The sequence below is a fragment of the Centruroides sculpturatus genome, unplaced genomic scaffold, assembly GCF_000671375.1.
Source record: "Centruroides sculpturatus isolate CEXI.00-Female unplaced genomic scaffold, Cexi_2.0 scaffold122, whole genome shotgun sequence".
In the NCBI taxonomy this organism is placed as follows: Eukaryota; Metazoa; Arthropoda; class Arachnida; order Scorpiones; family Buthidae; genus Centruroides; species Centruroides sculpturatus.
In genome coordinates this window covers 106,737-134,622 of record NW_019384345.1, presented here as the reverse complement: position 1 = coordinate 134,622, position 27,886 = coordinate 106,737, and the positions used below count along the sequence as shown (strand labels likewise).

General features: G+C 30.2%; 1 protein-coding gene across 6 annotated transcripts in view; it reads left to right on the top strand.

The window, feature by feature from the left end:
* The window catches only part of LOC111635481 (creatine transporter-like), a 72,439-nt gene extending 53,751 nt beyond the window's left edge, over positions 1-18,688 (top strand). For all 6 annotated transcript variants that reach the window (XM_023380474.1, XM_023380452.1, XM_023380467.1 and 3 more), the window contains 5 exons: positions 1,113-1,265; positions 1,433-1,499; positions 9,357-9,489; positions 12,868-12,999; positions 18,566-18,688. In XM_023380474.1, the coding sequence (XP_023236242.1) occupies positions 1,113-1,265; positions 1,433-1,499; positions 9,357-9,489; positions 12,868-12,999; positions 18,566-18,673 (593 nt within the window). In that variant the 3' untranslated portion in view covers positions 18,674-18,688. The remainder of the gene's footprint in view (positions 1-1,112; positions 1,266-1,432; positions 1,500-9,356; positions 9,490-12,867; positions 13,000-18,565) is intronic.
* Positions 18,689-27,886: the final 9,198 nt, after the last annotated feature.

Below are 27,886 nucleotides of genomic sequence, written 5' to 3'. Positions count from 1 at the left end.
ACATTTTAAAGTTTAAATTAATAAAATAATTTTTATTTTTAATATTATAAACAAAATGAAAGAAATAATGTTTTATGATGATAGTTTTTTCATAAAAAATTTGTCATTAAAAATGTCATGTTATGTTATATTCCTCAGAAATATGTTACTAAATTTGTAATACAGTAATGTTTAAAAAAACTATAAAATGTAATAATTACCAGTATAAGTTATATTACATTTAAGTTGTTTTTCATAATTTTTAAATTATAAAATAAGCAAACATAACACTGAACTCCTCTTCAGATGATAATGGTGATGGAAGTTATAAAATAAGAATTTAAAAAATTAAGATGAAATAGCAAAAACATCTTTGAGAATTCTAGTTTCAAATAAATATTTAATAAATTACTTAAATTATTAAATAGTCATTAAAATAGTGTCTAATAATTTTTAATGTTTTATTTAATTTTAATTTTATATTTCATATTATTTAAATATTAAAACCAATAATTTTTGTCAAAATTAAAAGATGAAAAGAAAGATCAACCTAAATCTTTCACTATCATTATAGGCTGTTATATATTATAGATTTTACTTTAGTTAAAAATTAAATTAAATTTTAAGTAAGAACAATTCTTTCAACTACGCAAGAGTTGAAAGTACTTACTTAAAATCTTGCTTATCATTTTCAAAAATTACTAGTTGATAAGTTATAAAAAACAAAAATAAAATGGCTTTAAACATTAAATAAGCATCCAAAAACAGTCAAACATTTGATTATTTATATCTATCTAATATGAAAATGAATATGAAAATTTTTTCTTATAAATTATGTTTTTGCAACTTATAGCATTTATGATGTAAACATCATGAAATAAGTGTCATGCAAATTATACTAGGCAGTTGTTAACATTATTATACTTATATGTTATACTATATTGTAATGGCAATAACCAAGTGGATAAGATGCTAGGCACTGGAGTTACATGGTGTAGATTTGAAACTTTGAAGTTAAAAAAAAAGTTATACTATATTATTATATAATTATATATTAGTTATAATTAAACTTTATAAATTTTGAAAATATATTTTGTTCTAAAATTATTATTAAAAGAAATTTTTTATTTCAGGTTTAGGTGTAGCATTTGTTTTCATGTTCTTTTTCATTGGAGTATATGGTGCTATTCCTATTTCCTGGCTCTTTGTATATTTCAAGGATTCCTTTGTAAATACAAAAGATAATTATCGTTGGACCAAATGTCAAGCTTCTTTTGGCTCAACATGTAATTACTATAGTTTTTTTTCATAATGGTTTTAAAATTTATATGGTGCAATTATTAAATTTTTAAAATATATAATAATGATTATTAAATCTGACTATGGTTATATATTAATTTTAAGTATTTATTCAATCATATAAAAATTTCAAATGTATAAAACTTTTTTACAGCTTGCCTTTATGCTCTAAATGTATCTTCTCCAGATTATTATGGCTGGAGTGTTGCATCATATTTTCAGTAAGAATTTTTGCTTTTATTTTGATAAATATTATACATTCTGTTTCTGATAATACAAGGAGTGATTAGAAAAAAGGTTACAAACCATATGTTTGAAAGGAATATGTTTCTTACTTCTATCAGTGCTGGCCCGAGGCAAGTTTTAGGATGGAGCGAGATTCTATTATGGCGCCCCCCTTGGTTGCCCCTAATTTATACCCTTTAATTTTCTTTACCACTGAGGCCCCCGCTAGGACTTAGCGCCTGGAGCGGCTGCTCTGTTCGCCCTATGGTAGGGCCGGCTCTGACTTCTATTACATGAAAGTGCCAACAGCTGCAAAGCATTTCTTTTCCATGTTATCACCTTGGCAGTTAAGACATTCACCTGACTGCATGACCATCTTTTTAATCCCAGATGCAAAAAAATACTGTTATTGCTTTTGCAGCTGTTTTGATGCCTTTGTCACATGAAAATTGATCTTTAATCTCTTTCCTGCATTGAAATATGCTCTTTCAGGACAAGAAAGAAATGAAAATTATTGAGAACTATATCTGGACTGTAAGGCTGTCTTATGTGGCAACATACAGTAATGCAGACAGAAAGAATCTTTGTATGTACTTCCAGCTGGTCAGTCACTACTGTCCAGAATGAACATGTGTTGTTTACAAAATGGTGCACGACAACTTCATTGAATGCATGTCAAGGAAAACAATTTTGTACATTGTAGTACCAAAACTTCTTACAGGCAAAAGGCATATGATATTTATAAGAAATGTCATCAGTTTGGTGAATTTCACCATTTGTATCATGAAATAAAAGAAGATCTAGCTTTTGTTCTTCTTTGAAAGTATGAGTAATAGAAGTGGCAATCAAACTTGCTTGTGCATATAGAAGTATCATCTGGTGGTTGTTGCATCCTTAGCATAGTTACTCCAGATATGCATATTCTCTTGTATTGGTTTGTCATCTCTGCTTAGTAGCATGTTCATGCCCATGGTTACTTGATGCTGCCATGTAGAATGTACCCTAAGACATATGATCCAGGACATCCCAACAGTCTTAGTAACGTGTGAAGTCATGTTCCTAAAACTAGTTATGTTCTTATAGAGGAAAATTACATATCCCTTAGAAGACTTGATCATTTTCTTCTGATGGCCTCTTGGAATTTCTGTGGTGTCTTACCATGTCTATTAAATATATATGAGGTTGGATCTTATTACTTGGCTAAGCTTGATGTGACTGCCACCATTTCATCATTAGAGGCATTCAATGTCATTTATAAAAAAACATGTTTCAGTACCACAACTGTTTAATGTACTGTGTATTGATAGGCATTGAAAAGGAATTAATTTCCATAATTCCAAATAATCAATTAACATAGAAATCAATATTCAATTTATTGATGTATGCTGCCAAAGCTATTGATTTAATCAATTTATTGATTAATTACATCTATTTCCTTTATCAAAGAATGGTAATTATTTCTTTTTGAAGTGTAGGTCAATTGTGATTAACTGTCAATCATGAAGCAATTGCTGGCGAATCTTCTGTTTAAATTTTATACACCAAACTACGATATTGTAAATTAGAAAAAACAATTTGAATTAACTAATTAGTGTTATTGTATCATGGCAATAAATCTATGATTTTTTTTCTAATTGTTGTTATTAAATTATTAATGAATATTTTGTTTTGATTTATTTATGTCTTATTTAATGAGAATTAATTGAAAGATATCTTTTTAAGAGAGTAGAATAAAATGTTCAAAATACAATTAACAGAAGTGTTGAAAAAGGGCATTGTTATTCACAAAAGCTGATGATATAATTCATTTTGACATTATGTAGTACTGAACACTGCAAGAAGTGGTGCTGCAGCCTGCATTTCTGGGTATTTAGAAAGGATTGTCAAAATCTGACACAAATGCAAGCATTCTATGGAAGATCTGATCTAGATATAACCTTTTGCACCAATTTTCTCTTTAAATTCTGGTCAAGATTGTAGTATTCTTGCTTATCTTTCCAGAAAAATGATCATATTTGTTATTATTTTTATTTAATATAGTTCAGCTCCTTGCAAATATAACTATTTCAAAGATCACAAAAATATTTACTAATATTATAGTAGATAAAGTGGTGAAATTAAAACATTTGCATTGTGATTGCAAGAATGATGAACACACAAAAAAGTTTTGAAAACTATTGTGCCACAACTGCTAGGAATACCCAGAAACATCTGTAAAAATAGCCATGGTTTAATAGTACCAATCAGCATTTATTCTACTAATAACACATCTGAAGAATCCCAGAAATATTATGACCTTTCAAGCAGATGATGTAACTTTCAACTTTCTTTTCCACAGTGAACATATTTCTATTCCATGGATGCTTTCTTACAGGTGAGATGAAGTGATGGAGCCATGTCTCACTCCCAGTCACAATCTGGTCAAGGAAATTCTGGCTTTGTTCTGCATACCATTGCAATAAACTCAATGATTCCATTCTTGTTTCTATTTGTGATCATCTGTTAACACACATGATACCCATCTGCACACAATGGTTGAGTAATGTAATTTGTCTATCACAATGTGCTACACTGTGCCATATCTCAACTGACTTGAGAAGTGATACCTGAAACATTATCTTTCTGTCCCATCTACCAGTTTAACACATGCAGCATTGACCACAGGCATCAAGGAATACGGATGGTTACTTTATCTTGGATTCTAGTTACTCACATTCTGTCTGCCAGATGCAAACACAAAATTCCTTGCTATGATATTGTGGTGGTCAATTACCAATGGTGATTGGTTGAGGTTGCATGGTTCTTAACTGATGAAGCATAGAACAAAAAAAAAAGGTATGGGCTTGTGTTCGAACTGCTTATTTATAATTTTTGTTAGCTCCACGTGGTGGTGATAGTGGATCCATATCAGGAACTACAATATATTGTCTTGACATTACCTTCTCATAAACTGTTGATAAATTTTGGCTTCTGGCACTTTGTTCCACAAAAACTGCACAACTGATCACACTTCTACTTGAAACTATGTTTTCAGATGAGTTGCCAATTGCTTTGTCAGTGCAACCTCTTTATACACACAAGCATGACATCATGTTTGTGTGTGTAACATGGGCACTAGTGCTCTCTCCTGACCAAACATGCACCATATTAGGTTAATACAATCTACTTGTTATATTCTGGACATGTAACCTTTTTCCAATCATCTCTTGTACCATACATAATGATATATATACAGCTGATTTTAACTGATTGTATAATAATTTATAAATAAATTATTAAATTTAATATATTTTAATAAATATATTTATCATATATTAATATATCAAAATTTTTCATGTATCTGCAATTTATCATAATAATAAATCGGCACTTATGTCTTCCCAGTACTCATATGGAGTTATACATTGGCACATATAGAACTTAAACAACTACAAAGAAAAACACAAACAACCTTAATAAAACATAACAAACACCATTGTATGTCATCTATAGAAAGACTGATTCTTCCTCAAAAGTACACATTAGAGCTTCACAACAACTACACAAATCACACTACAGAAATCTGCCATTCTAAACACATATCAAATAGAAAATTCTTAAATATAGATACATACATAAACTATGTAAACAAAATACTGTAATAGTTTGACATGCAGTTATGCCTTGATCTTAGTCTGGCAAAGTATTAATATTTGCTGTTTATATATAAGCCATATTGTACTGTACATATTCAACCAATACAATAATAATAATAATAATAATACAAGCTAATGATATATTTGGTAATAATATTTTTCAAAAACAATTTTTTATTTGAATTTCTTAGAATTTATAAATTAAATCAATTAATATAAAATTGCAGTCAAAATAAATCATGTTAAAATTTTTCACTGTTTAGAACATACAAATTTATTTAAAAAATATTTTAAATTTATTAATAATAAGCTAATATTTAAATAATGATTAATTAACTAATATTTAAGTTCATATTTACTTTAGTGTAAGCATATAAAAAATTCAAAATAAGGTATTCAGAAAAAAATGTGCTCATTCATTATGAAGTATAATTTATTCAAAACTTAATACAAAATGATAAGACTACTTGTGTGAATAGAATAATATATTGGCAAATTAGTAATAATTTGTTGCTAAACAAGGAGTCCTCAGTATCATTTATGCTGAAGAAAGATTTTAGCAGCACAACAAACCCTAATATGAACTCCTGAGGCAGTGGCATAGCATAGTGGGGGCGGCAGGGGCAGCCCGACCTGGGCGGCACTTTTTAAGGGGCAGGAAAATTTCACAATAAATAACAATAATATCTTGCAAAAATTTGAACCATTTCATTTCATATTTTTGTTGCACCTATGATTCAGACCAATTGAAATGAGCAAGGGGAATAGTGTTACCATTTGGATCATCCGAGTGAACTATTAATTTTACCCAGTGATACCGCGCATAACCTGTCGACCAACCTTTTTTTTTTGCTTGTACAATTCATTTGTATTCATATACACCTCCAATATCCAATAGAGCTAAGTCATCTAGGTTACTTACATTACTCCCAACCAAGTCTCCCTAGTCGCTGACTGTAACTGATTTAGAACCAGCAGGACATTATTCTTTGCATTGAAAAATGACGTACGCATGCGTCAGGAACTTCTGTTCGAACAAACCTCACCTGCTGTCCGGGTCAGCAAGTTTTAAAAGGTGGCAACACTAGCACAGAATTTTTCATTACTTATTCTGTGACGAAACTGAATTTTAGTCTTTTAAATTGAGCTACCTAAATAAGGGGACGGTGAAATTTTCCTTTGCCCTGGGTGGCTGACACCCACACTATGCCACTGTCCTTAGGTTTGATCAATAGCTGTTTGGAACTTCATCCAACTTTTTCTTCATGTTGTTAATTAATCCCTGGCTTGATTTTGCATGCCATCCATTAGCATAGACCAGTTCTTTATAATAATCCAAAAATTGTTCAATTGATCAAAGTTTGAATATGTTTGGAAAGTTGTTTTCTTTGGACATAAAATTGATGCCTAACTCAATCAGCTTTGCTTGAGTTTAACATGCATAGTGAGCAATAACCAGATAGGGTAAAAATGCATCCTTTATTGTTTATGTAGTGCTTTTGGATATAATCTTTTTACAATGTATTCAACTGTGTGTCCTGGTTTACAGCTTCTTTCTTTTCATTTCATGAATAATGGCTCTGATGGTCATGATTGTTTAGACTGACTATAAGCCAGGCTGGCAACTTTTGTCCAAATTTTGTCTTGCCATGCAATCTTTTCTTGTCATTGGTATACTACACATTCTTTTATTCAGTACACTTGCAGCAATTTTAGCATATGTGTTCAATTATTATGCTACTGTCAGTGCGCTAAAGGTGCGCTTTCAGCGCACTAGCAACACCTCTTGACCGTGCTAAAAATAATGCTTACAAGATGGATGCCTCCATGAGAAAGTATCTTTTTTGACTAACAAATAATAATCAGTTTTTTGCTGTTTTAAATGAGCAGATTTTTAATCGTGACATACGAAAATGGCTTTTAAAGATTTCATTTGAATACTGCAGTACCATATCATGAACATAACCAATGATTTTTGCATGCTTTCTTCATTGTTGTGAATCAGTCATCGCCAATGCAATAAATAAATCATCATTTCCTGGTTTTCTTATAAACAACATCGAACTTAATGGCTTTTCTTCTAATAATATTGAACAAATGCATGTAAATATAGCAGAAAGAAAATCATTGTTTATATCAGCCATTTTGAGATAGCTCTTTTTCCAGCAAAAGTGTTTTCAACCGTCAGCAGCAAAAACGTCATTTCCGGCAGCACCTGCTCAGTGCCCTGCTGAATAAAAGAATGCGCGGATAATCTTATTTCTCTTTTCTTTGCAAAGTTGTAGGATGAAGAATTAGGAATGGATAGTAATTCTTGTCAGCCATGATTACATCAAATTAATTAAATTATTAACAACTGTGAGGCAGATAATAGCCCTTACTATTATCTGTCTCACAGTTGTTGATAATTTAGTTAATTTAATGATTACATCAATTATGAAAAGAGCATCTCCGGTACAGTACTTTTTGAACAGAGTGGATAGTTGCTGCTGTTGAATCTTTTTAAAGCTTTTTATTAACTTACTCTGTCCAGGTAAAAAGTTGCAATTCATCTATTTCCCAATTTCTGATCTAGTTGAAACTTTGCACACGTGTATTGCAAGTAACAGTATATTTTTTAATACTTTGCAAACATTTTTAACAATTAACAAAAAATTAGCAAATAATTAAAATTTGTAAATAAAATCTGCTAACAGATGGTGCTACAACAAATGACTGTTATTTGCTGTCCTACACATGAGAACAAACCTGAAGACAAAGAATTTTGTTATCTTGCCAAATAGCTAAAGTATACCTTTAATCTTTAAGAAAATATAAAAAATTTACATAAGATATTAGTCTTCACTACTTTTATTAACCACTGTATCAGCAATTTTGCAGGCCATAGAAGCTGTCATGTTCAAGGTAGCATTCTATCACCAAAGTAATTGAGAAGACTAATCACTCACTACATCCAAATTTAAACAACTTAAAGCTTTTTTGAATCAAGACCAATATCACAGAGAATAATACACATAAAATTAAATGCTAAAGTAAAGAGTTTTGATAGTTTAGTGTTACATTCATACAGTATAACTAAAAAGTAGAAAATAAAAAATATATTAAAACACATTTTAAAGTAATGCTTTTTATTTAGATAAATGTACTAAAAAGTAAAAATACATTTTATTCAGCTTTCACAGTATTTTTGGTATTATGCCTTAAAAATAAAAGTGTTGGATGCTTCTGTTTAGAGATATTTTATGACCAAAAATAAAAGCGTCCCTATGTAAATAAAAAGTGTTACTTTAAAATGTTTTTTTTTTAATATATTTTTTTATTTGACTTTTGTTTTTTTTCTGGTGTGGACTTTTTCTTTCTCATCACATATCCCATGTTAAACTCTTCATACATTGCTGGCCAACAAGTTGAAACTGAGACTAAATTTGGTATTGAGAGTTTGCTTCAGACTTCATCTGTCTTTGTCTATTGAATTTTTGATTGACCTAAACCTAAACCTGGCTTTATGCTGCTGTCAGAATCTTTTTCTGGTCTGTCCAGAATTTTGTAAACCCACCTCTACTTGAAATCTTCAGTCAAAAAATGTCTAATGATGTCTGGAGTTTTTCATGTCTGGATGAAGCTGCTCAGAATAAATTTATACTGTTTGCCCTCCTCTTTCTTTTTTTTTTTCTCCAGTTCTTATGATAATTCTGAAAAGATAATTTTCAGCATTTAATATTGGTTGAAAGCAGACAACTTCTGTGTTCTAATTTACAAATTCATTCAACTCTTGCGCATGACCATGAATCTAAAAATGCATATGGATTTGTGCAGTTTTTTCTCAAATACCTTAGATTTAGATTTCAGATAGTGATGAATTTTATAAAATTAATTACTATCAGAAATTAATGATCCCTTCAAATGTTCATTAATAATTTTATTTGGGTTAACAAAAATTATGCATAAAATTACCATTTTATTGCTCTTCCAAATAATTTAGCAAAATCCAGTTTTAAATATTTTGATAATTTTAAGATTTTAATATTTCATGAGCAGTTATATATTATTAGTATTATAATTATAGTATATACAAAAATTTATCTAGATTATTCTAAATCTTTTAATCAAATTGCTGTAGCAATTTCATTAAAAATATCTTAAATTTTTGGAGTTACAAAATAATGATCTTGAAAATATTTCACTCTTAAACTTTAAATGAATATATTATTTTTATAGTGGCCATGTATTAGACAGAAAACCTAATGATTATGGATTTGGTCAACTAAAATTTGAAGTTGCATTTGATCTCTGTATAGTGTGGCTGATTGTGTTTTTATCATTATGTCGAGGCCCAAAATCATTGGGAAAGGTAATTTTCTTCAATTAAAAAGAAAAATATATGTTAGAATAAGAATTGAATAAAAATAAATTAAAATAAACAAGCATTATTATTAATTATTAAGTTGAAAAATAAAATATTGATTTTAATTTTTATAATAATTTATTGATTAATTTAGAACAGCAGCCTTTTTCAAACTTTTCCAATTAGAAACTGGTAATAGTTTGTTTCAAAACCAACCTTAAATATATGAAAGCATCATTCAAGTGTTTCCTGATTAGCCCAAATTTGGTTGATTTACTCAAACTTATTACATCTTGTAGATTAAGTGATGGAATGGAGTCAGAGATCAAGTTCAAAAATATATGGAAATGCATTTCAGACTTACAGTCCCTCATCAGTCTAAACAGCAAGCGTAGATAACTATAAGTGGAATTTTTGGTATATATACATATGATCTTGCTCTTAACTGAATTGTTAACCAAAGACTATACATTTACCTTCTGAATAACAATTTTAAATCAGCAATAACACAAGTAAAAAATTAATATGGATTCGTATAAAACGGCAAAAAATACACACTAAAACAGACTTGTATAATACGGTAAAACGTCATCACCGACTTGTGTTACGACAGGATTGGTCAAATATAGACCAATAGCGGATATTGTACAAACCGTTGACTTTAAACGAGCACTGGACCTACTAAAAACATTTATTATTTAACGGCCATAAAAATTATATTTTTATTAATGATGTCTCCAAAGTTCAGTGAATTTTTCGCAGAAAAATAACTTATCAGAAAACATGTGCCCACCGTTCGATATGCTGCTCCACGATGAAAACAAGCTTAAGCAATGGCGTCGTCGAACGGTGCACACTTGGTAAGTAATCCTACAATATTTTGTTTCTAGCATAGTTTATATGGATTATTCCCAAAAAATTATATGTATTTTGGAAATGTTGAGTCATATTAGCCTAGAATCGATTAATTTTATGGACAAAACAGCTGTAGTCCCTAAACTGCATATGTGCTGGGCTGTGATTGGCTCATGTATATAAGTGACTCGTAAAACACGGATTTCATATAAAATGGAACATATCTACCATGTTATAGGGGGGTCTACTGTAGTTAAAAACATAGTCAATTAAAAAGTTGAGTAAAACATTTTATCTTTGTGCACAGCTGAGGAAATATTTTACTGAACTTTTTAATTGACTGTGTTTTTAACTACTGTTGTATTAAACAAAACGTGCTCAGCAAATAATTAGCTTATCACAACACCTCTTTCTTGTTGCCGAGATACTGTTGTATACTATTAATTTTTTACTTGTGTGTTATTGCTGATTTAAAATTGTTATTCAGAAGATAAATGTATAGTATTTGATTAACATAATCTTGCTCTCAACCAAATTTTTATATATATGCCAGAAATTCCGCTTAGTCATCTATGCTTGCTATTTGGTCTGATGAGGGACTATAAGTCTGAAATGCATTTCCATGTATTTTTGAACTTGATCTCTGACTCAATTTTATCACTTAATCTATAAGATGTGATAGGTTGAGCAAATCAGCCAAATTTGGGCTACTTCATAAAGCATTAACCCAGACAAGAAACAAGAATATTTACAAGGATTCAATCATTTAAGTGTGACTATTTCATAATAACTAGCATCTTATTAATTCCATGATTGTTGAACAATGTTATGTATTTTTCCAGTCCCATTGTGGTCAGGCCCACAATGGGACTGGGTGGTGAGGGATGGGCCCGACATATCCGAACAGACCACCCCCCGAAAAATTCCTGGGGATTCTTTGACCCATCTGGATTCGATCCCGGGTCCCCAGAGCAGTAGGCTGCCACCTTGACTGCTCGGCCATCCAGCCATCTGAAACAATGTTATGTAATAAAACAGTTCATTTGAATAATATGATTTATATTCTGTTTTTATGGAAAATTTAAAAACACCAAATTTATTTTTAAGTTTTAAATATTTCAAGGATTGATAATTTTTTCCACAGGCTAACACAATGCTGTTAACCACAATCTGCATCTTGGAAAAAGCTAATTTAGATATTAATATACAAATTTCAAATGTTTTTTCAATGTGTTTTTAAAAGAATTGTGTGATTTAACAAAGATGGTTCTTTTCCTTGAGAAAATGAAAAAGTTTATTTATTGATTTTAATGCTTCATTATAGGCAATTATTTAATTTTTTTCTTTTACTTTTTTTCATTGTTGTCATTAATTACTTCAGAAATCATGTAATTAAGTTATTTTCTTAATTAAATTATTCTTAAATTAACTTTGTGACATTTGATAGTATGTTGGCAATTGAACCTTGATTGATAGACACAATCCTCAGGTCTTTGACAATAGAGTAAACAAGCTCATTAGACTGATAGGAATTTATATAGTAAATAAACTCACTTCTCTGGCCTTTCAGGGATGTTTTCTTATAGTTCCTAGATGATTGTCAAATTAAAGAGCAGATAATACTACATGTATTACACTACTGTTTCACAAAATTACATCAGAATTTGGAATAGAGGGGTGTTGGATTATTGAATTACATTGATACATTAATTCTACAGATATTAAGTGTTCTAAGTTGTTTCAGAATAAAGGAATGTTGGATTAGAGAAGTTTGTCTAAAATAATTTAAATTTTATTTAATCATTACCTTAATTAATATAGGAATTTTTATAATGTAGAATTTAAATAATGAAGTAAAATCCAGTAAAATGATACATGTTTAGTTCAGAATTTGTTAGCATAATGGATGAAAATAAAACATGTGTGTAAATAAGACAAAATAGTTTACATTTAAACTAGAGCTATCATTTTAAATGTATATAATTGTTTTAGTAACCAAATTCACATTATAATGATGAAAAGAGCAAAAGTATATATCTTATTAGCATTAATAAGTTATGAGTTCTATCAAGTCATGTCTTAATAGTCATTGGGACTGATTAACTATTCATCAGAAATGATTTTGATAAGCTGAATATTACACAATAGGCTTGAATAACATCTTCACATATTGTTAACTGTTTCTAAACTTAATCTTCCTTCTCTATCACATCATTGTCATCTATAAATATCATTTGCCTCATATTTTTCCTTCTCATGTTCTGTTACTTTTTACAGCATTGCTCTGTTATTATACTGAACAGCAATAATTAAATGTTACATTAAACTTTAAATTAATGTAATATTCTGAATAATGGTATTAACCAAAACCCAAAAATTTATGTTGTTACTGTAATTTTCTTTCTAAAGAAAATAAAAGATTTCAAAGTAAAAAAATTACATTGTAATTATAAAAATGTTTTAATGTAGTAATTTGCATTTTCTTTTAGAAAATAATAATTTATTTATAATGATTTTTTCCATTTACAGGTTGTTTTAATTTTGGGTATTATGCCTTCTATACTGTTACTTCTTGTCACTATGAGAATAATAGAACAATGGGGTGAAGGGATTATGGAAATCCTTCCGTCTTCATGGAAAGTTTCCATGACTGATTCTCAAGTAAGAATTATAAAATATGTATATATAAATTATTTATTTGCATAATTTTATTTTAAATAATTTAATGATTAAAATATTGAACATCTAGTTATAATATGCAATTTAGACACACACACACACACCATAACAAGGTTCACTGTTGTTCATATATCATTAATCATTTATCAGCATTTGTGAAAAATTTTTAAATTTACATTAAGAATATTTTCAGTTTACTTTATTCTTCATATACACTGTATTAAAGGAAGTAAAGTAGAATAATGTCTTAAATAATTCACTTAATAATAATTGCATACTTATGTTTCAAGTTTTTCTAATAATTTTTTTGGCTTTCTGAAGAAATACCATAATAAGTGGAATAAAAGTATTTGAAAAAATAAAATTTATTTAAATTATATGTTAAGAAAAAAACAAAAAATAGAAACCATTAAACCCAATAGCAGTTTTTATTGCTGTTCTGTTCAAATGAAGAGCTTTCTAATTACAGTAGACCCTCCATAACCCTGAAGATAATTCCATATTATATGAATTCCATGTTGTATCAGTCACTTAGATTTTTCAAATACGTGAGACGTTCACAGCCTGGCACACATATTTGTAAAATCTAAGTGACTTGTACAACATAGAATTCATATAACATGGAATTATCTACAGTGTTATAGGGGGATCTACTGTATCCATTTGGGAAATTGGACTTAGCTGACCTGAACTTTTTAAATTCAGAGGATATATTGAAAAATGTAAGGAATCTAAAGATTGTTAAAATATTGCTAATACTTGTATATAATCAAATATGTATGCTTTAAAGTTTCTTATATATTTATATTTCATCTTCATTTAAATAACAATAGATACAGCAGATTATTCTTATTATAGTTATTATTATCATGTATNGGTCGGCTGGGAATCACGCCACATCACATTTGCATAGTGCTACGGTTCAGTAAGCACTAATTGGTCATCGAGCTCGATGTGGACACTATAAAAAGGTTAAGTTGAATGTGTCGCAAGGTGTTCTCTCGAACCTGTTTAGCGTATTGTTCAACAATAAATGTGAATTCGTCTTCATGGAAATATAAGACATCCCCCTGAAAATAAGACCTAGTGCATTTTTTAGAGCAAAAATTAATATAAGACACTGTCTTATTTTCGGGGAAACACGGTATTGAAAAATGTAAGGAATCTAAAGATTGTTAAAATATTGCTAATACTTGTATATAATCAAATATGTATGCTTTAAAGTTTCTTATATATTTATATTTCATCTTCATTTAAATAACAATAGATACAGCAGATTATTCTTATTATAGTTATTATTATCATGTATTTAATGTTATCAAAATTAGTATAGTCAAGTGGAATAAGTGTACCTATTCGGTAACTACACCTTTTCAAAATATATCATCAGCTAATCTAAATTGATACCAATACATTGATTTGTAGCTCATAAATACAAGTATTGATAGTATTAAAGCTGATTTTAACATGACTGCTTCAATGGTTGCAACAATGGTTTGAAAGTCTGGATATGTTTGGTCTTTTTTCTGACAGGGTGCAGGTGTGAAAATGAAGGAGCAAAAATAAGAGTAATACAATTACACGATTTTGCTCATATAAAAATATATTTTATTATGGATTCCAACGTCACAATACAATGCAATGGTATATGAAATTACTGCTATAACAATGCTTATAGATCCAAATGCACGGTACCGTTTCCGATCGCAATAACAAAAAAAAAAAAAGAGACCCGACCTTAAAACTAATCTTATATACTAACTTACTACTAGTAGAAGAAAACGATAGAAGGATGAAGGAAGAATACCTAAGATAGGAAAAGAAATACCCGGGATTTTTTGTTGGTGTGTTTGAACTATTTGTACAGTTGGGTGGGATGCCACACGATGAACTCCCTTGGATTTGACTTGTCGTCATCTTCCTCTTTACATAATATTTCCTTTTTCTAAAGTCTTTTGTCGCTGTCGTCAAACAAGAACCTTTATCTTCATTTCTTTCCAAGATCTCCAGTTGTTGCTATGCAACCCGGAGCGTCCTCTCTCCACTCCTGTACACCTTGCTGTTCTCTCTGAGAGTGTCTTTTTCCTCCTCACATTTGTCCTCAGGGTCACTCTAACGTCTTTGTTCCTCCATTTCTCGGAACTGGTCATCCCACCCAAGGGACAGGGATTAAGATAGAAAAGTTCTAGAAGGAAATGGAACAATAGGACAAAGGATAGAAGGAAGAAACTAAACTAAACTAAACTTAAATTAATATATATACAAAATACAGCGTACAGCTACACAGGTACAGTAATTTTTATGAGTTTAAGATACAATATTCATTTAAATATTACTCTAAGCTGTGAAGCATTTCACATCCATGTGCTTTGTCACAACAGGCCAGGATGCCTTTACCATATGAAATTTTGATTAATTGGTTAAGTGCACTCATGTCAGTGGAGTAAATGCACTTCAATTTGTGTTCTACACATAGTACTTTACAATATAGACTTAGTTTGAGGGTCTAAGTTATTTTTATGCCTTTTACAACAATTAGTGGCACGACTTTGTGCCGGAAATAGCCGTTACCTAACAGGTACTTTACGTGGATTCATGTTAATGTGCCAGGCTTGGACTTTAAGCGTGTACCAAAAGAAATAATGACAAAACTAATCCAATATTTAATAATAATTCTAGTAATAACTATGTACAAAATTTAGTAACAAATCAAAGAACAATTTATTCAATGAAAATCAATAAGAATCAACCTGACAAAACTCAAATCAATCTATTTGCTAACTTAAATCTATTCCCCTTTGGAACTCAACAAAAAATTCAAAGACAACTTATGTACAACAATTCTTAAGAACTAAAGTCCTAATTGTCACCTCAATATACTAGGAACCTTTTTCCTCAACTCTCAAGACTTTCTAATCTTTGATCCACAAATCGAATAACTTCAAATTGCCTTGGAACAACTTTATCACTATTGGACACCTCTTGTCGTTTGCTGCTACAAAGCTCACCACACTCGTTGCTAACAGAAGCTCACCTCAGTCATTTTCACTTGAGGTTCAGACTTTATACTGTGAGGTGACGTCACAATTCTGAGTGAGATCACTCCCCTCATTTACATACTTATCACTAACAGTCAACTTTTCCTTTCTGCCTGGCAGCCTATTTCCTGACAATACTCGCTAACCTTTTACGTTTTTTTTTTTACAATTTTTCAGGATGTTTTATTCTTTAAGGTTTAGCAAGTTCCTAGGTTGTGCTTGTGGGGTATCCCCCCTCTTTCTCAGTGTGGACTTACTTTTTTCTGCTCGGGAGTGCGAGTTTTTTTTCTATGGCACTTTTTCTCATCGGTGAGTTGGTTCTCTTTCTTCTATTTTTAAGTTTCTAAGGTTGAGAAAACCTTCATCCTAACAAAACATAAACATAAGCCCCAAACAAAAATAGAATAAAAAACAAAATAAAAAATAACGCTTGGACTTTGTTCCTTACACCATGTGGCAGAAGAAAGCATCACACTAGCAGTTGATTATTCTGTCATTGTGAAGTTTCCAACAGAGTTCATGTGTCCAACATTATGTTGAACAAATTTTTCATTTTCAACTTTGATAAACATCCTCAGTATTTATCAAACTTCAGATCTTACTATAACCTAGAGTAAGGTGGTTCAAGACTGTCTTTTCAAGAGCAAATTACTCTCAAGCAATTTTATCTTATTTTGTAAATCACTTTACATTTTTATTGTAACTAGGGATGTAAATTACAATCAATAATGCTGATTTTACTGTTACCTTTTAGTGTGCTATCATTAGTTTATTTACTATGCATATACTTGCAGTGGAGTGCACTGAAGTCTGTATATGAGCAAAATCTTGCTGTCACAGCTTTGACACACTTGTCCTAGCATTTGATTTTATTTGGATTTTCCTAGCTATTACAATGGAGGGGACACATACCTCCACTAATAAGGATAAGTGCACCCTTCAGCATTATTTAAAAAAAAAAATGTATTCTGACTCAACAAATGACACCTGTGACATTCATGACCTATTGCTATAGAACCAGGTAAGTTATTTCTGCAATTGGTTTTTGAAATCAAGTAATGTTTACTCTGTCTTATGGCTGGAACATTCAAATTTTGGAATTGAGGGTTTATTTATCCCATATGACCTTATGCCATAAAATTTCTAAATTAAAGTATAGTTATAAAGTATACAGTTATAGTATACAGTTACTGCTTATTGTAATCATGATTTGACTATGGTTATAATTATCTTTAGGTAAATATGATTTTAAGTTTACATTTTAGTAGATGGATCATATTTACAATCTAACCAAACACACATTTTAGAATTTCAGAATCAGTGATAATGGAATCTAAAACTGACTGAACTTTGGTTACCAGTATATTTAAAAATTTCTTTATTTATTGTTGTATAAATTGATGATATTTATGTATATTAATATGCTAATAAGATTGATCTATTCAAAGACTGATTCTACAACCAAATATTAAAGACAGGCAAAACTGAAAATCACCCCCAAAATCAGATATCTGGTTACCCTATTTTTTATGCCATCAGCCTCAACATATGACTGATAATGTGCAATTGCTATCAATTATCAGTTATTGTTATCAGTGTTAACCATTGCTTTAAATGTTAAACATTTATTATTATTTGCTCACAGTAGTATTATAAATTGCTGGCATTTGTTATGTCAATTACATTCTAGATTTGGTTAAAGGCAATAACAATATTGAATGGATTACATATTAATTAATAACAATAACTATAATTACCATAATAAATTTTCAACTTACACATTTTATAACTGTTTTAAGCTATGTCCTTTTAATATCAGAGTCAATAAAATCAGAATTTCAATTAATTGTAATCTTAATTATTTTTTCTGTTTGATGTTACCAGTCATTTATTGTTATCAATATAAGCAAGCCTGAAAGTGATTACAATAAGCAGATTATGATATACTGCACTATATTTAAAATTTTATACAAATGCCAAAAGTATTTAGTTTTCTTCTTCAAATAAATTAATTACCAGTAAGAATAATAATTACTTTTAATATAATTGAAACAACCCAGCAGTTAAAGATTGTTCAAAATTACTACAGGAATAGTAAGATGATTTAGTAATACAGTATATCAGTGGTGGATCCTGGGGTAAATCTTAGTGACCTATTTTTCATTCATTTAATAAACGATATAGATATAAAGTGTATTATTGGTACTTTAATGATTATTTAAAATAAACCAAACTACACAAACTTACAACATAAAAATGTAACAAAGTTAAAAAATGATAATGCTAAAATATTGACATTCTTATTGCTGCCCTTTTAGATTCACTACTGAATAATAATAATAATTAATGTAACTGTACCAATATTATTGAAATTTGTAATTGTCAAAGTTAAAGTGATAGTTAAAAATTAATTTATTTGAAATTATTTTAAATACAAGTTGCTTATAAATATATTGTATCTTTTACAATTTGTTTTTATATTTATAAAAATAAATATTTTAAATTTTCAGTCATGGTTAATTGCTGCAAGAGAAGTTTTCTTAACATGGGGATTGTTTGGTGCTGTTGCATTACAGTTGTGTAGTCACAATAAATTTACTGCCAAAATTAACAAGTAAGAAACTCTGTTAATTTATATATTCATTTATGTTACATCTCTTCATAAAGTTTGATATGTTTTAATCATTAATATCAAATTGGAGATTCTTAAATGCTACCAAAATTTATTCTGAATATTATATAAAATTTAAATTGCCATAATTTTGTGTGGATAACTATCTGTGTATATAACCAGTACCTACTTTCTAATTTATCATACTTTTGCGTTTTCTCCAAAAAAATACACTATCACTAACATTTTCGAACATAAAGTTCTTCCTCAGGTGAGAAACGGTCGAAAAATTGAATAAAATTCGATGGAACACTTTCTGAAAGAGCTCCGTAAGATGATTCGAAAAAAACCTCATGCAGTTGACGACATCATTGTGCATGCACCTTCCTCAGAAGTAAAAAATCTCTCTATTAACATCCATCGTATATAAATGCTCACCACACTACAGATAAAGCTAACTCCTCCTTACTGTTAATACACTTATTATTTTGGGCGGTATGTAGATGATATCCTCATATGGAAAGTTAAACCAGACGTAGCAGCATTCATAGATATGTTCAATAACAACTGCTAAGGCTTAACTTTAGGCCTTGAACAGACAAACAACACCTGTGTTCATTTCCTTAACATCAATATTAAAGGAGTGACGATCCTCATGGAGGTCTACAGAAAACCACTGATGGAGTAGTTGTACATACTGACAGGATCGTGTGACCCAGTACAATACAAAGTTGCAGCGTTTAATGCATTAGTCAAAAGGGCTTACACTCACTCCTCAACAAGACACATGCTTAAAATAGAGCTTAACACTTTAACTTGGATTGCTGAACGTCATGGGTACTGTAACCTGATAAGTAGGTTATCCAGAAGAATAATTCAACCTCAACTAGCTATGAGAACCAGTGCGCAAGAGCAAGAAACAACGAACCATAAAGACAATTTTCTGGTCACGTATAATCGGTATCTAGAGAAGCTTTATTCGGAAATTGCTAAAAAGAGACAAATCCGCATCACTTATAGATGATGTTCTAATATATTTGAGCTGCTCCATAATGCGAAGGATACTCCCAACCAAAACATGTTATCTAAAGTGTATACCATCCTGTTAAAAGATCACAGATGTGATGAGGATTTAATATACGTAAGCTCCACAAAGCACTCATTGCGGGTAAGACTGAAAGAACATAAAGCGGACATACTCCATAAGAGAATTACAACAGCTTTGGCGTGTTACGCCACAGATCCGGACATCCAACCGATGTTTGATGAGGCTAAGATCATCCGCTCCACGCAACATACGGAACATTTGAGGTGGATGGAGGCAATTTATATATACAAAACCACCCAAAATAATAAGTGTATTAACAGTAAGGAGGAGTTAGCTTTATCCGTAGCGTGGCAAGCATTTATATATGACGGATGTTAATAGAGAGATTTTTTACTTCTGAGAAGGTGCATGCGCAATGATGTCGTCAATCGCACGTGGTTTTTTTGAATTATTTTATGGAGCTCTTTCAGAAAGTGTTCCATCGAATTTTATTCAATTTTTCGACCGTTTCTCACCTGAGGAAGAACTTTATGTTTGAAAACGTTAGTGATAGTGCATTTTTTTGGAGAAAATGCACCAGTATTGGTTTTTAGAGTTAGTTGTTATATATCATGGTGTGCTGTTGATGTTTTATATATTTCATATATATATATATATATATAATATATGAAATAAAAAAATGCATTTAAAAATATAAGTACAGTAGTGCCTTGTACTTCAAATTTAATTCATTCCAGGAGGTTGTTTGAACTCCAAATTATTCAAAGTCTGAATCAATTTTTCCCATTAGAAATAATGGGAAGTGAATTAATCCATTCCTAGACTCTGAGCACTATCCATTTCAATAAACTTAAAACATCAAATTGCACATAACTTAAGGTAAAAATAAAACAATTAAATGCCTTAGTAATAAATTAAAACATGAATAAAATAGATAAATATTGTGTAATAAAATAAAAACTACATTTATTGGATGCACTGATGGACTCCTGCATCTTAACATAAATGTGTGATTAAATTATAACAGTTGTGAAATTTAACACATTATAAATAATGTGAGATTTTATTGCTTGTTTAGAATCTTATTTTACTTTACTTCATATTATGACTTGATTTTATTCAAATGAAACATCTTCAGGTAAAATCATATCAAGCATACTGTGTTATTCTTTCTGACTTTTGAAAAGGGTATAATGCTGTACAAACAGTAAAAACAATTGTAATGTGTATGGGGAAAATGCTCCTAAACTTTAAACATGTCAAATGTGGTTTAAAAAGTTGTTTGGGAAATTTTGAACTAAAGGATACAAAACATAAGGGTTGCCCTAAATCTGTTGACAAATAAAACTTGCAGGAAGAAATTGTTAAAAATCAATAAATAACACACAGCACAGTATATATAACCAAACACACCAAAAATAAAGCAAAAAAAAGCACTGAAAACATACAAGCATAATGCAAGAGTGAGAGAAGAGTTGGACACACAACAGATTGCATTTATGCTTTGAACATGTTTTTTCACTGCATGCAGAGTTTGAACTTTGAAGCATCATTTGAACTCCAAGATGAATTTTTGTTAAATTTTGCATTTGAACTCTGAAGCATTTGAGGTATAAAACTAAAATGAGAAGTTGGATTGAATTTGGAAATCTGTAAATAAGAAAATATAGTTTTCTGTAAATTGAAAAATGTTTGGTAGTCTTTTTATAATAAAACTAGTAGAATTTAATATGTATTTTTAAATGCAGTATGATCCTGATTTATGAACATACATAATTTCTGATCAGTGCACACAAGAATATCTCTCATAAATCAAAATTTTATTTATTTATACATATGGTGATGTCTTTTTGACAAAATCTTGTACAGAGAGATTTTTTTTGTTGTTTTGTAAAGTCAAAATTTGTATCTTGTACTGGCATAGCTTAGTCACCATAATATCTTCCCTAAATAACATTAAAAAAACATACCATTTATTTATCAACCAATGATTCTAAGTAAAATTAAAATAAATGAAAATATTGATTATATTATTCACCAATACAAAAGGAACTAATACAAAATGACAGTAATAAGTAAATAAGAAACTATCAGACATTTCCAAACTATTATAGATTACAGATAGTGAAAAATATGAGATATTAAATTAATTTTTATGCATTTACTTACATCATACATTAAAATGTACACTTTTAAATATAACAGATTTATAAAAGTATAAATATAAATCCTATTCAAATTGCTTTTCTTGGAGAAAAAACTTTTTAGAATAAAATTACTTTTTTCTCAATAACTGGAATGAATTAGGCCTACTAAATATTACATTCAACAAAACCTGTAACATCCCATAACGAAAATTTTAATGTAAAATCTTTGACAAACAAATTTGGAATATCATTGTTGACCTTATGCAGACCTTGTTTAAGATTGAAAATGTTTGTCAAAGTTTTTACTAGTGATGCCATGAATAGNTGGTTTCGCTATTTGGAAACACTTATGCGTGTGAACAACTTTTTAGTCGCATGAAGTACATCAAATCATAAGTGAGAACACGAATTACTGATGTTCATTTGGAAAACTGTTTGCGTGTAGCGACAACATCAGTCCAGATCAATTTTGATGCACTTGCTTGTTCTGTAAAACAAAGTCAGATGTCTCACTTTTAAATATTTTTAAATTGTCTAATAAATATGTTTCTCGGTTATTAAATAAATGATTCTCGGTTATGTTTTATTTTCTTAAAAAAAATAAATATGCCTATTTTTTGTGTGTTTTTTTTTTACATTAAACCAGGCAAGTGTTTGACCACGATCTCAACCTACTGGAAAGCAACGATGCGATTGAAGCTGTAGCACGCTTGCTTGTTTACTTTAATTAAAAAAAAATTAGGTGCGTGGCCGGGCAGGAAATATTATTTCTAAAATTTGGCCCGCCTGCTAAAAAGTTTGGCCACCCCTGCAATAGAGTAACCAGTACAGATGTTCGGAGGAGGCCCGAATGAGAACTTAAAAACCTACATTCACCCTTGGTACAGGGGTAAATGTACAGTGTACAGAGTAGAGGGGCAGTGCTATCTTAACGCATGGGCACTCTGGGCAGTTGCCCGGGGGACCCACGCTAATTTATGCACAGACCATAATTTAACAGTAAATTTTCCGATCACTCGCCGGTTATGTAGGCAGGGCCCTGTGCACTGCTTTGCCCAGGGGCCTATAATTCTGTTGTTCGGCTTGTACAGGTTTGCACCCTGTACAGTATATATCCTGTACACAGTACATTCATTCTATGGATGTAGATATCAAGCGCTGTGAATGAAAAGTAATCTTAGATATTGTATATACATGTGTATTGGTGCATTTGTCACTTTCATAACGCCCGTAATTCTTAATTTAATTGTTATTTTCATTTGTGAAATTCCTATCGAATTTCTTCTTTTACTTTTCTTTTTAATGATTTTTAAAACTTGATAAGCTACATAATTGATTATATTTTTCTTTATCAAATATAGATGATATAGTAATAAGGCTAGGAACCCAATATTACCAAAGTCAGGCTGTAGATATGTGCAATAATGAATATAAAGTATTGCCTATTGTTAAAACATTAGAAGATTTAGACAGAATTAAAGAGGCAGAATTAGAGAAAAGTAAGGAACTCAATTATTGGACAGGCTTTGCTTATAATAGCCAATACGACAGATTTGAAACCATTAAAGACGGAACGCCCATCGATTCGTCTAAAATAACGATTTGGGACGAAGGCCAACCAGAAAAAACTATGGGAAAATATTGTGTCTTTGTCAGTAGTAACGGGAAACTTATTATGGAAGCCTGTGAAGCTCAGCATAACATTATTTGCCAAATAGAAAGAGATGGAGAAGGTAACATGATACAGTAATATTTAATTTAAATATTCTAAATCATGAGCGGAGGTCTGTGAAGGGAACGACATAAAGTCTGGAGAGAAGATTGTAATCATTGCTCACAGAGCAATAAGTAATTACAACTAATTATATATATACAAAGTATACATCTTGGCTCAAAATTCAATAATATTCTCCGCCAATGTTAGAGCAATGTCTCCCTATGCCTTGTAACTCCGTTCATGTCCATGATAATTTACAATTATCCTAATTGTTTTGTGTCTTGGCGAATCTACACTAAATAAAACTATTATTTATTTCCAGAATGCAACACCGACTCTTATTTTTTCCAATATGGAGACCTATGTTACAAAAATCTTAAATATAGAGGAGTTGCCAAAGAAGCTCGAGATAGCTGTGACAAAGAACAAGGCGAAGCCGTAATGGTTTATGATCAACGAAACATTGACGATGTTACGGAAGAGTTTTATTTATCTAAATATGACAATGGTATTTGGACTGCGCTTGAGAGGACATATTTTGGCAAATGGTTGTATAAAGATGGCACCGTGATATCAGAAACCAGCGAAATATGGGCAGAGGGCTATCCACGAGTCGAGGACTGTGCTATTTATTCCCTTAGACATGGAAGAAAACTTATCTCGTATCCCTGCAATGCGCTTGCATTCATGGCTTGTCAAGGAGGTATGTTCATTATAATCACCATTTGGAAATATTCGTTTGCTTATTTTTATAAAAATTTACTAATTGATATTCTATTTGAGTCTAATGTTTCAAATGAAGTCAAGTGTTTAACGTAAGTATTGAGAGAATTCATTCTGTTGCTTATCAATTGATGAGTGAATGGATACATCTACCGTATATATGAGCGAGATATATTGTACACCTAATGACATAATCTCACGTGAGCACCAAACATTTCTACTATCATTTATATTGTATCTACAGGGATATGCTATATCAAATACAGCAGGTGTTCCAAAATAGGGATGTTTTGGACTATGTAGCGTCATCACATTCCGTTCTAGCATCTTATTCGCTTAAACAAACTTTGTGGTATGAAATAATTATTAATAGAAATTACAAGAATATTTTAACAATATAAGAAAATATCAATATACATAAGCGGGTTTTTAGTTTTATGGATTAATCTGATGCGAAGTGTTAATGAAAATGAATGAAAGCCGAATGAAGTGAAAGCTGTGAATGCTCTATAATATAGTTTGAAACTCATATTCATAAATTTAAGCACTTAGTTTAATTAACAAACACAGGAATGATAAGTTATACAAAATTAATGACATTATCTAACAAGTGATGATGATAACACAATGCTGAATGAATGAAAATTTGCCATTTCTTGATTTTCTTAAGTATAATTTTCTCTTGAATTCGGAATTTCAAGAGTCTAAACCTTTCAATTCATACAATCATTACATTAATATTTTTTGTATTTGAATAATATGTTCATAAACAAGTAAATACGAGTAAACTTGCATAATTTTTAAGCAAGTCTTTCTCTGTGTCCTCATGCTAAAAAAAATACGGAAGTTTGAGAGCTATTATGACTTTCGTCCTATAATTTATATTTGTTGTAATGAATATAAATGTTGTAAGAAGTAATTTATTACTTAAGATATGTAAAGTTTTAACGCATTACACTCCAGTTTAAATCATTCGTAAAATATAGAAATAATTCCTCAAAGTTAGCAGAAAGAATGGTAAGTTTATTTATAAACTTTATTTTTAGTTTGTTAATTTTATATTTTATAATTGTATGTTATTTTTTTTATAGAGATTTCGGTATCATCAGTTCCAAATTTCCGAAGATTATTCCCAAAGAGAAACATTAAATATGACTCACTGAATTAGTAACATGCCATTATAATACTACAGATATTCGATAATCACAAAAATTTATAAGAATAAAGGTAAGAAATATTTACTACTGTATTATTATTAAATCTTCAGTGAAGATTAACACAACATGAACATGTGCCACTCGTCCAATGACACCATTCGTTACGATTTAAATGCTTATTTTCCAGTCACACGTATACATAACTGAAGACTTCGTACGAGGTATTTTCTCGTGTAATTTTTAGTTTATAAAAGGAGCCATTTAAATCGAATTACAGACCCGTACGTGTTTACGCATTATATAATATAATCCTTTCCAAATCTCATGCAAAACAGCAATGCTCCGGTGGTAAGCTGCTTTATAGGATCATAAGTAGTTTCATTTTTAAATTCGACTTTACTCGTTTCAAAAGTATTTCCAAGATTGCTACAATTATCACTAAGTGAGACATATTAGTGACAATAATGCGAATTAAATTGGTGCCAAAATAAGCCGTATTGAAAAATCCTAAGAAACTTTATGGCTTGGTCCTCTTTGTCTTCTTTGTTTTAATAATCATTGTAAATTATTTGAAATATCATTATCAAAATAATCACATAAAAATATACTCACTTTAATGATGAATAAAAAAATATGTATTTCTGTTATTGCTCTTACTGCTCAACATAAACTTTAGAAGAGTAAGGGAGCATGGTAGTTTCTCATTACTTTTGTTTCATCACAGTACTTTGTTCACTGCTTCCACCGCCAGGCATGGACTTGGGGTGGGTTTTGGGGACAACATAAAACAATGGACAGATCTAAGGATAAAATCTGTACTAGATACAGAGATATGAAGAGAAAATGCTCAACATATGCTTCCTTCTGTATAGAAGATGCAACTGAAAGAGATAGAGATTAAAAATTATTTGAATTAATCACAGCATAATTACATTTTTATAATTAATTTACTCATTAAAAAAAGCTCATTGAATTTATTTTTACTTCATTTTTTGCGTCACGCATAATTTAACTAAAATTCCTAGATTTCAGGAGAAAAATTTAAAATATTACGAAATCAGCGACTTGGAACCACTAAAAAAAATGACCTTCTCTCAAAATCATAAAGATAAATATAGAAAAAAAAATTCTTACGAAACTGGCAAACATTTGCATACATAACACGTACAACTATTAAATAATTTCAAATCAACCTTGAAAAACAGAACTAAAAATAATTCATGTAATTTATAAATCATCAAATTTGTTACAGATTTTAATACAGCGTTACGTATTTATTCATTTAGATGTTACTATTATAAATAAATATAATAATTAATGGTATTTTTTCTCTAATGTAAAGTATATGTTTATTAATTTATCCATTTTATATTATACCACTTCAGCATTAACAAGAATTATAAATAAAATGACAGTAATTTGCCGTAAAAGTGTACACACTATTTAAACAAAAACAATGCACTTTAGTGTGTATATTTTCCAAACCATGCCAGAGAAATTTTGGCACACACGCACACACAAAAAAAAAAACAATTCAAATGCTCATCGATAGAGAAAATATGGCGCTGTAAACGAGAAAATATTTTAGGAAAGTGAACTAGATGTGAGACAAGCGGCTAGCTACAGAAACACACTGGCAGGCTGAGACCGACCGTAGCGCCTCTAGCGAAATATATTGAGTGAACTCGTAATCAGTAAGACGAACTAACACGTGTTAACAAACAATTAGAAAAGAAGCTGTTTTGTTTTATTCAAATCAAAATTTAAGCTGTAATAATCCACATTGAAACTTAACCAACAGAAAAATAGTTAAAATCAATGCAAGTTTAAAAAAAAAAAAACATTACAGAGGTTGCGGCCGACGTTTTCAACGCGAAAACGTACGTCGGACGTTCAGCGCTGCCTTCCTGTGAGTATAGAAGTTTGACAATGGTGTTTGGAATGTCGAGCATGATTCCACTGACTATCCAAACGCCATTGACGAACTTCTATACTCACAGGAAGGCGGCACTGAACGTCCGACGTACACGTTTTCGCGTTGAAAACGTCGGCCGCATCCTCTCTATTAAATCGAAGGAAATTTAACTTTGTTTCAATTAGGGTTTCTCATTTCCCGGTATTTTGCTTGTCCCGGGATTCCGGGATAAAAGTGAATGTTTCCCGGGATAGAATTAATTATTATTAAGGTATACAAAATATCTTGAAATCAAATGATATAATTATTTTTCATTTTTTAAAGTAATTTTAAAGTTCTGTAACCTCCAAAATCATATTAATAATGCTGTGTAAGATATATAATGAAAATTACCTTTGAATTACGTAGAAATTTTCACAAATAGAAAAAAATTTATTAAAGTTTGCTAGAAACTGCATACAACAACAAAAACAACAACAACAACAACAACAACTTAAATGCTTTGAATTGAGT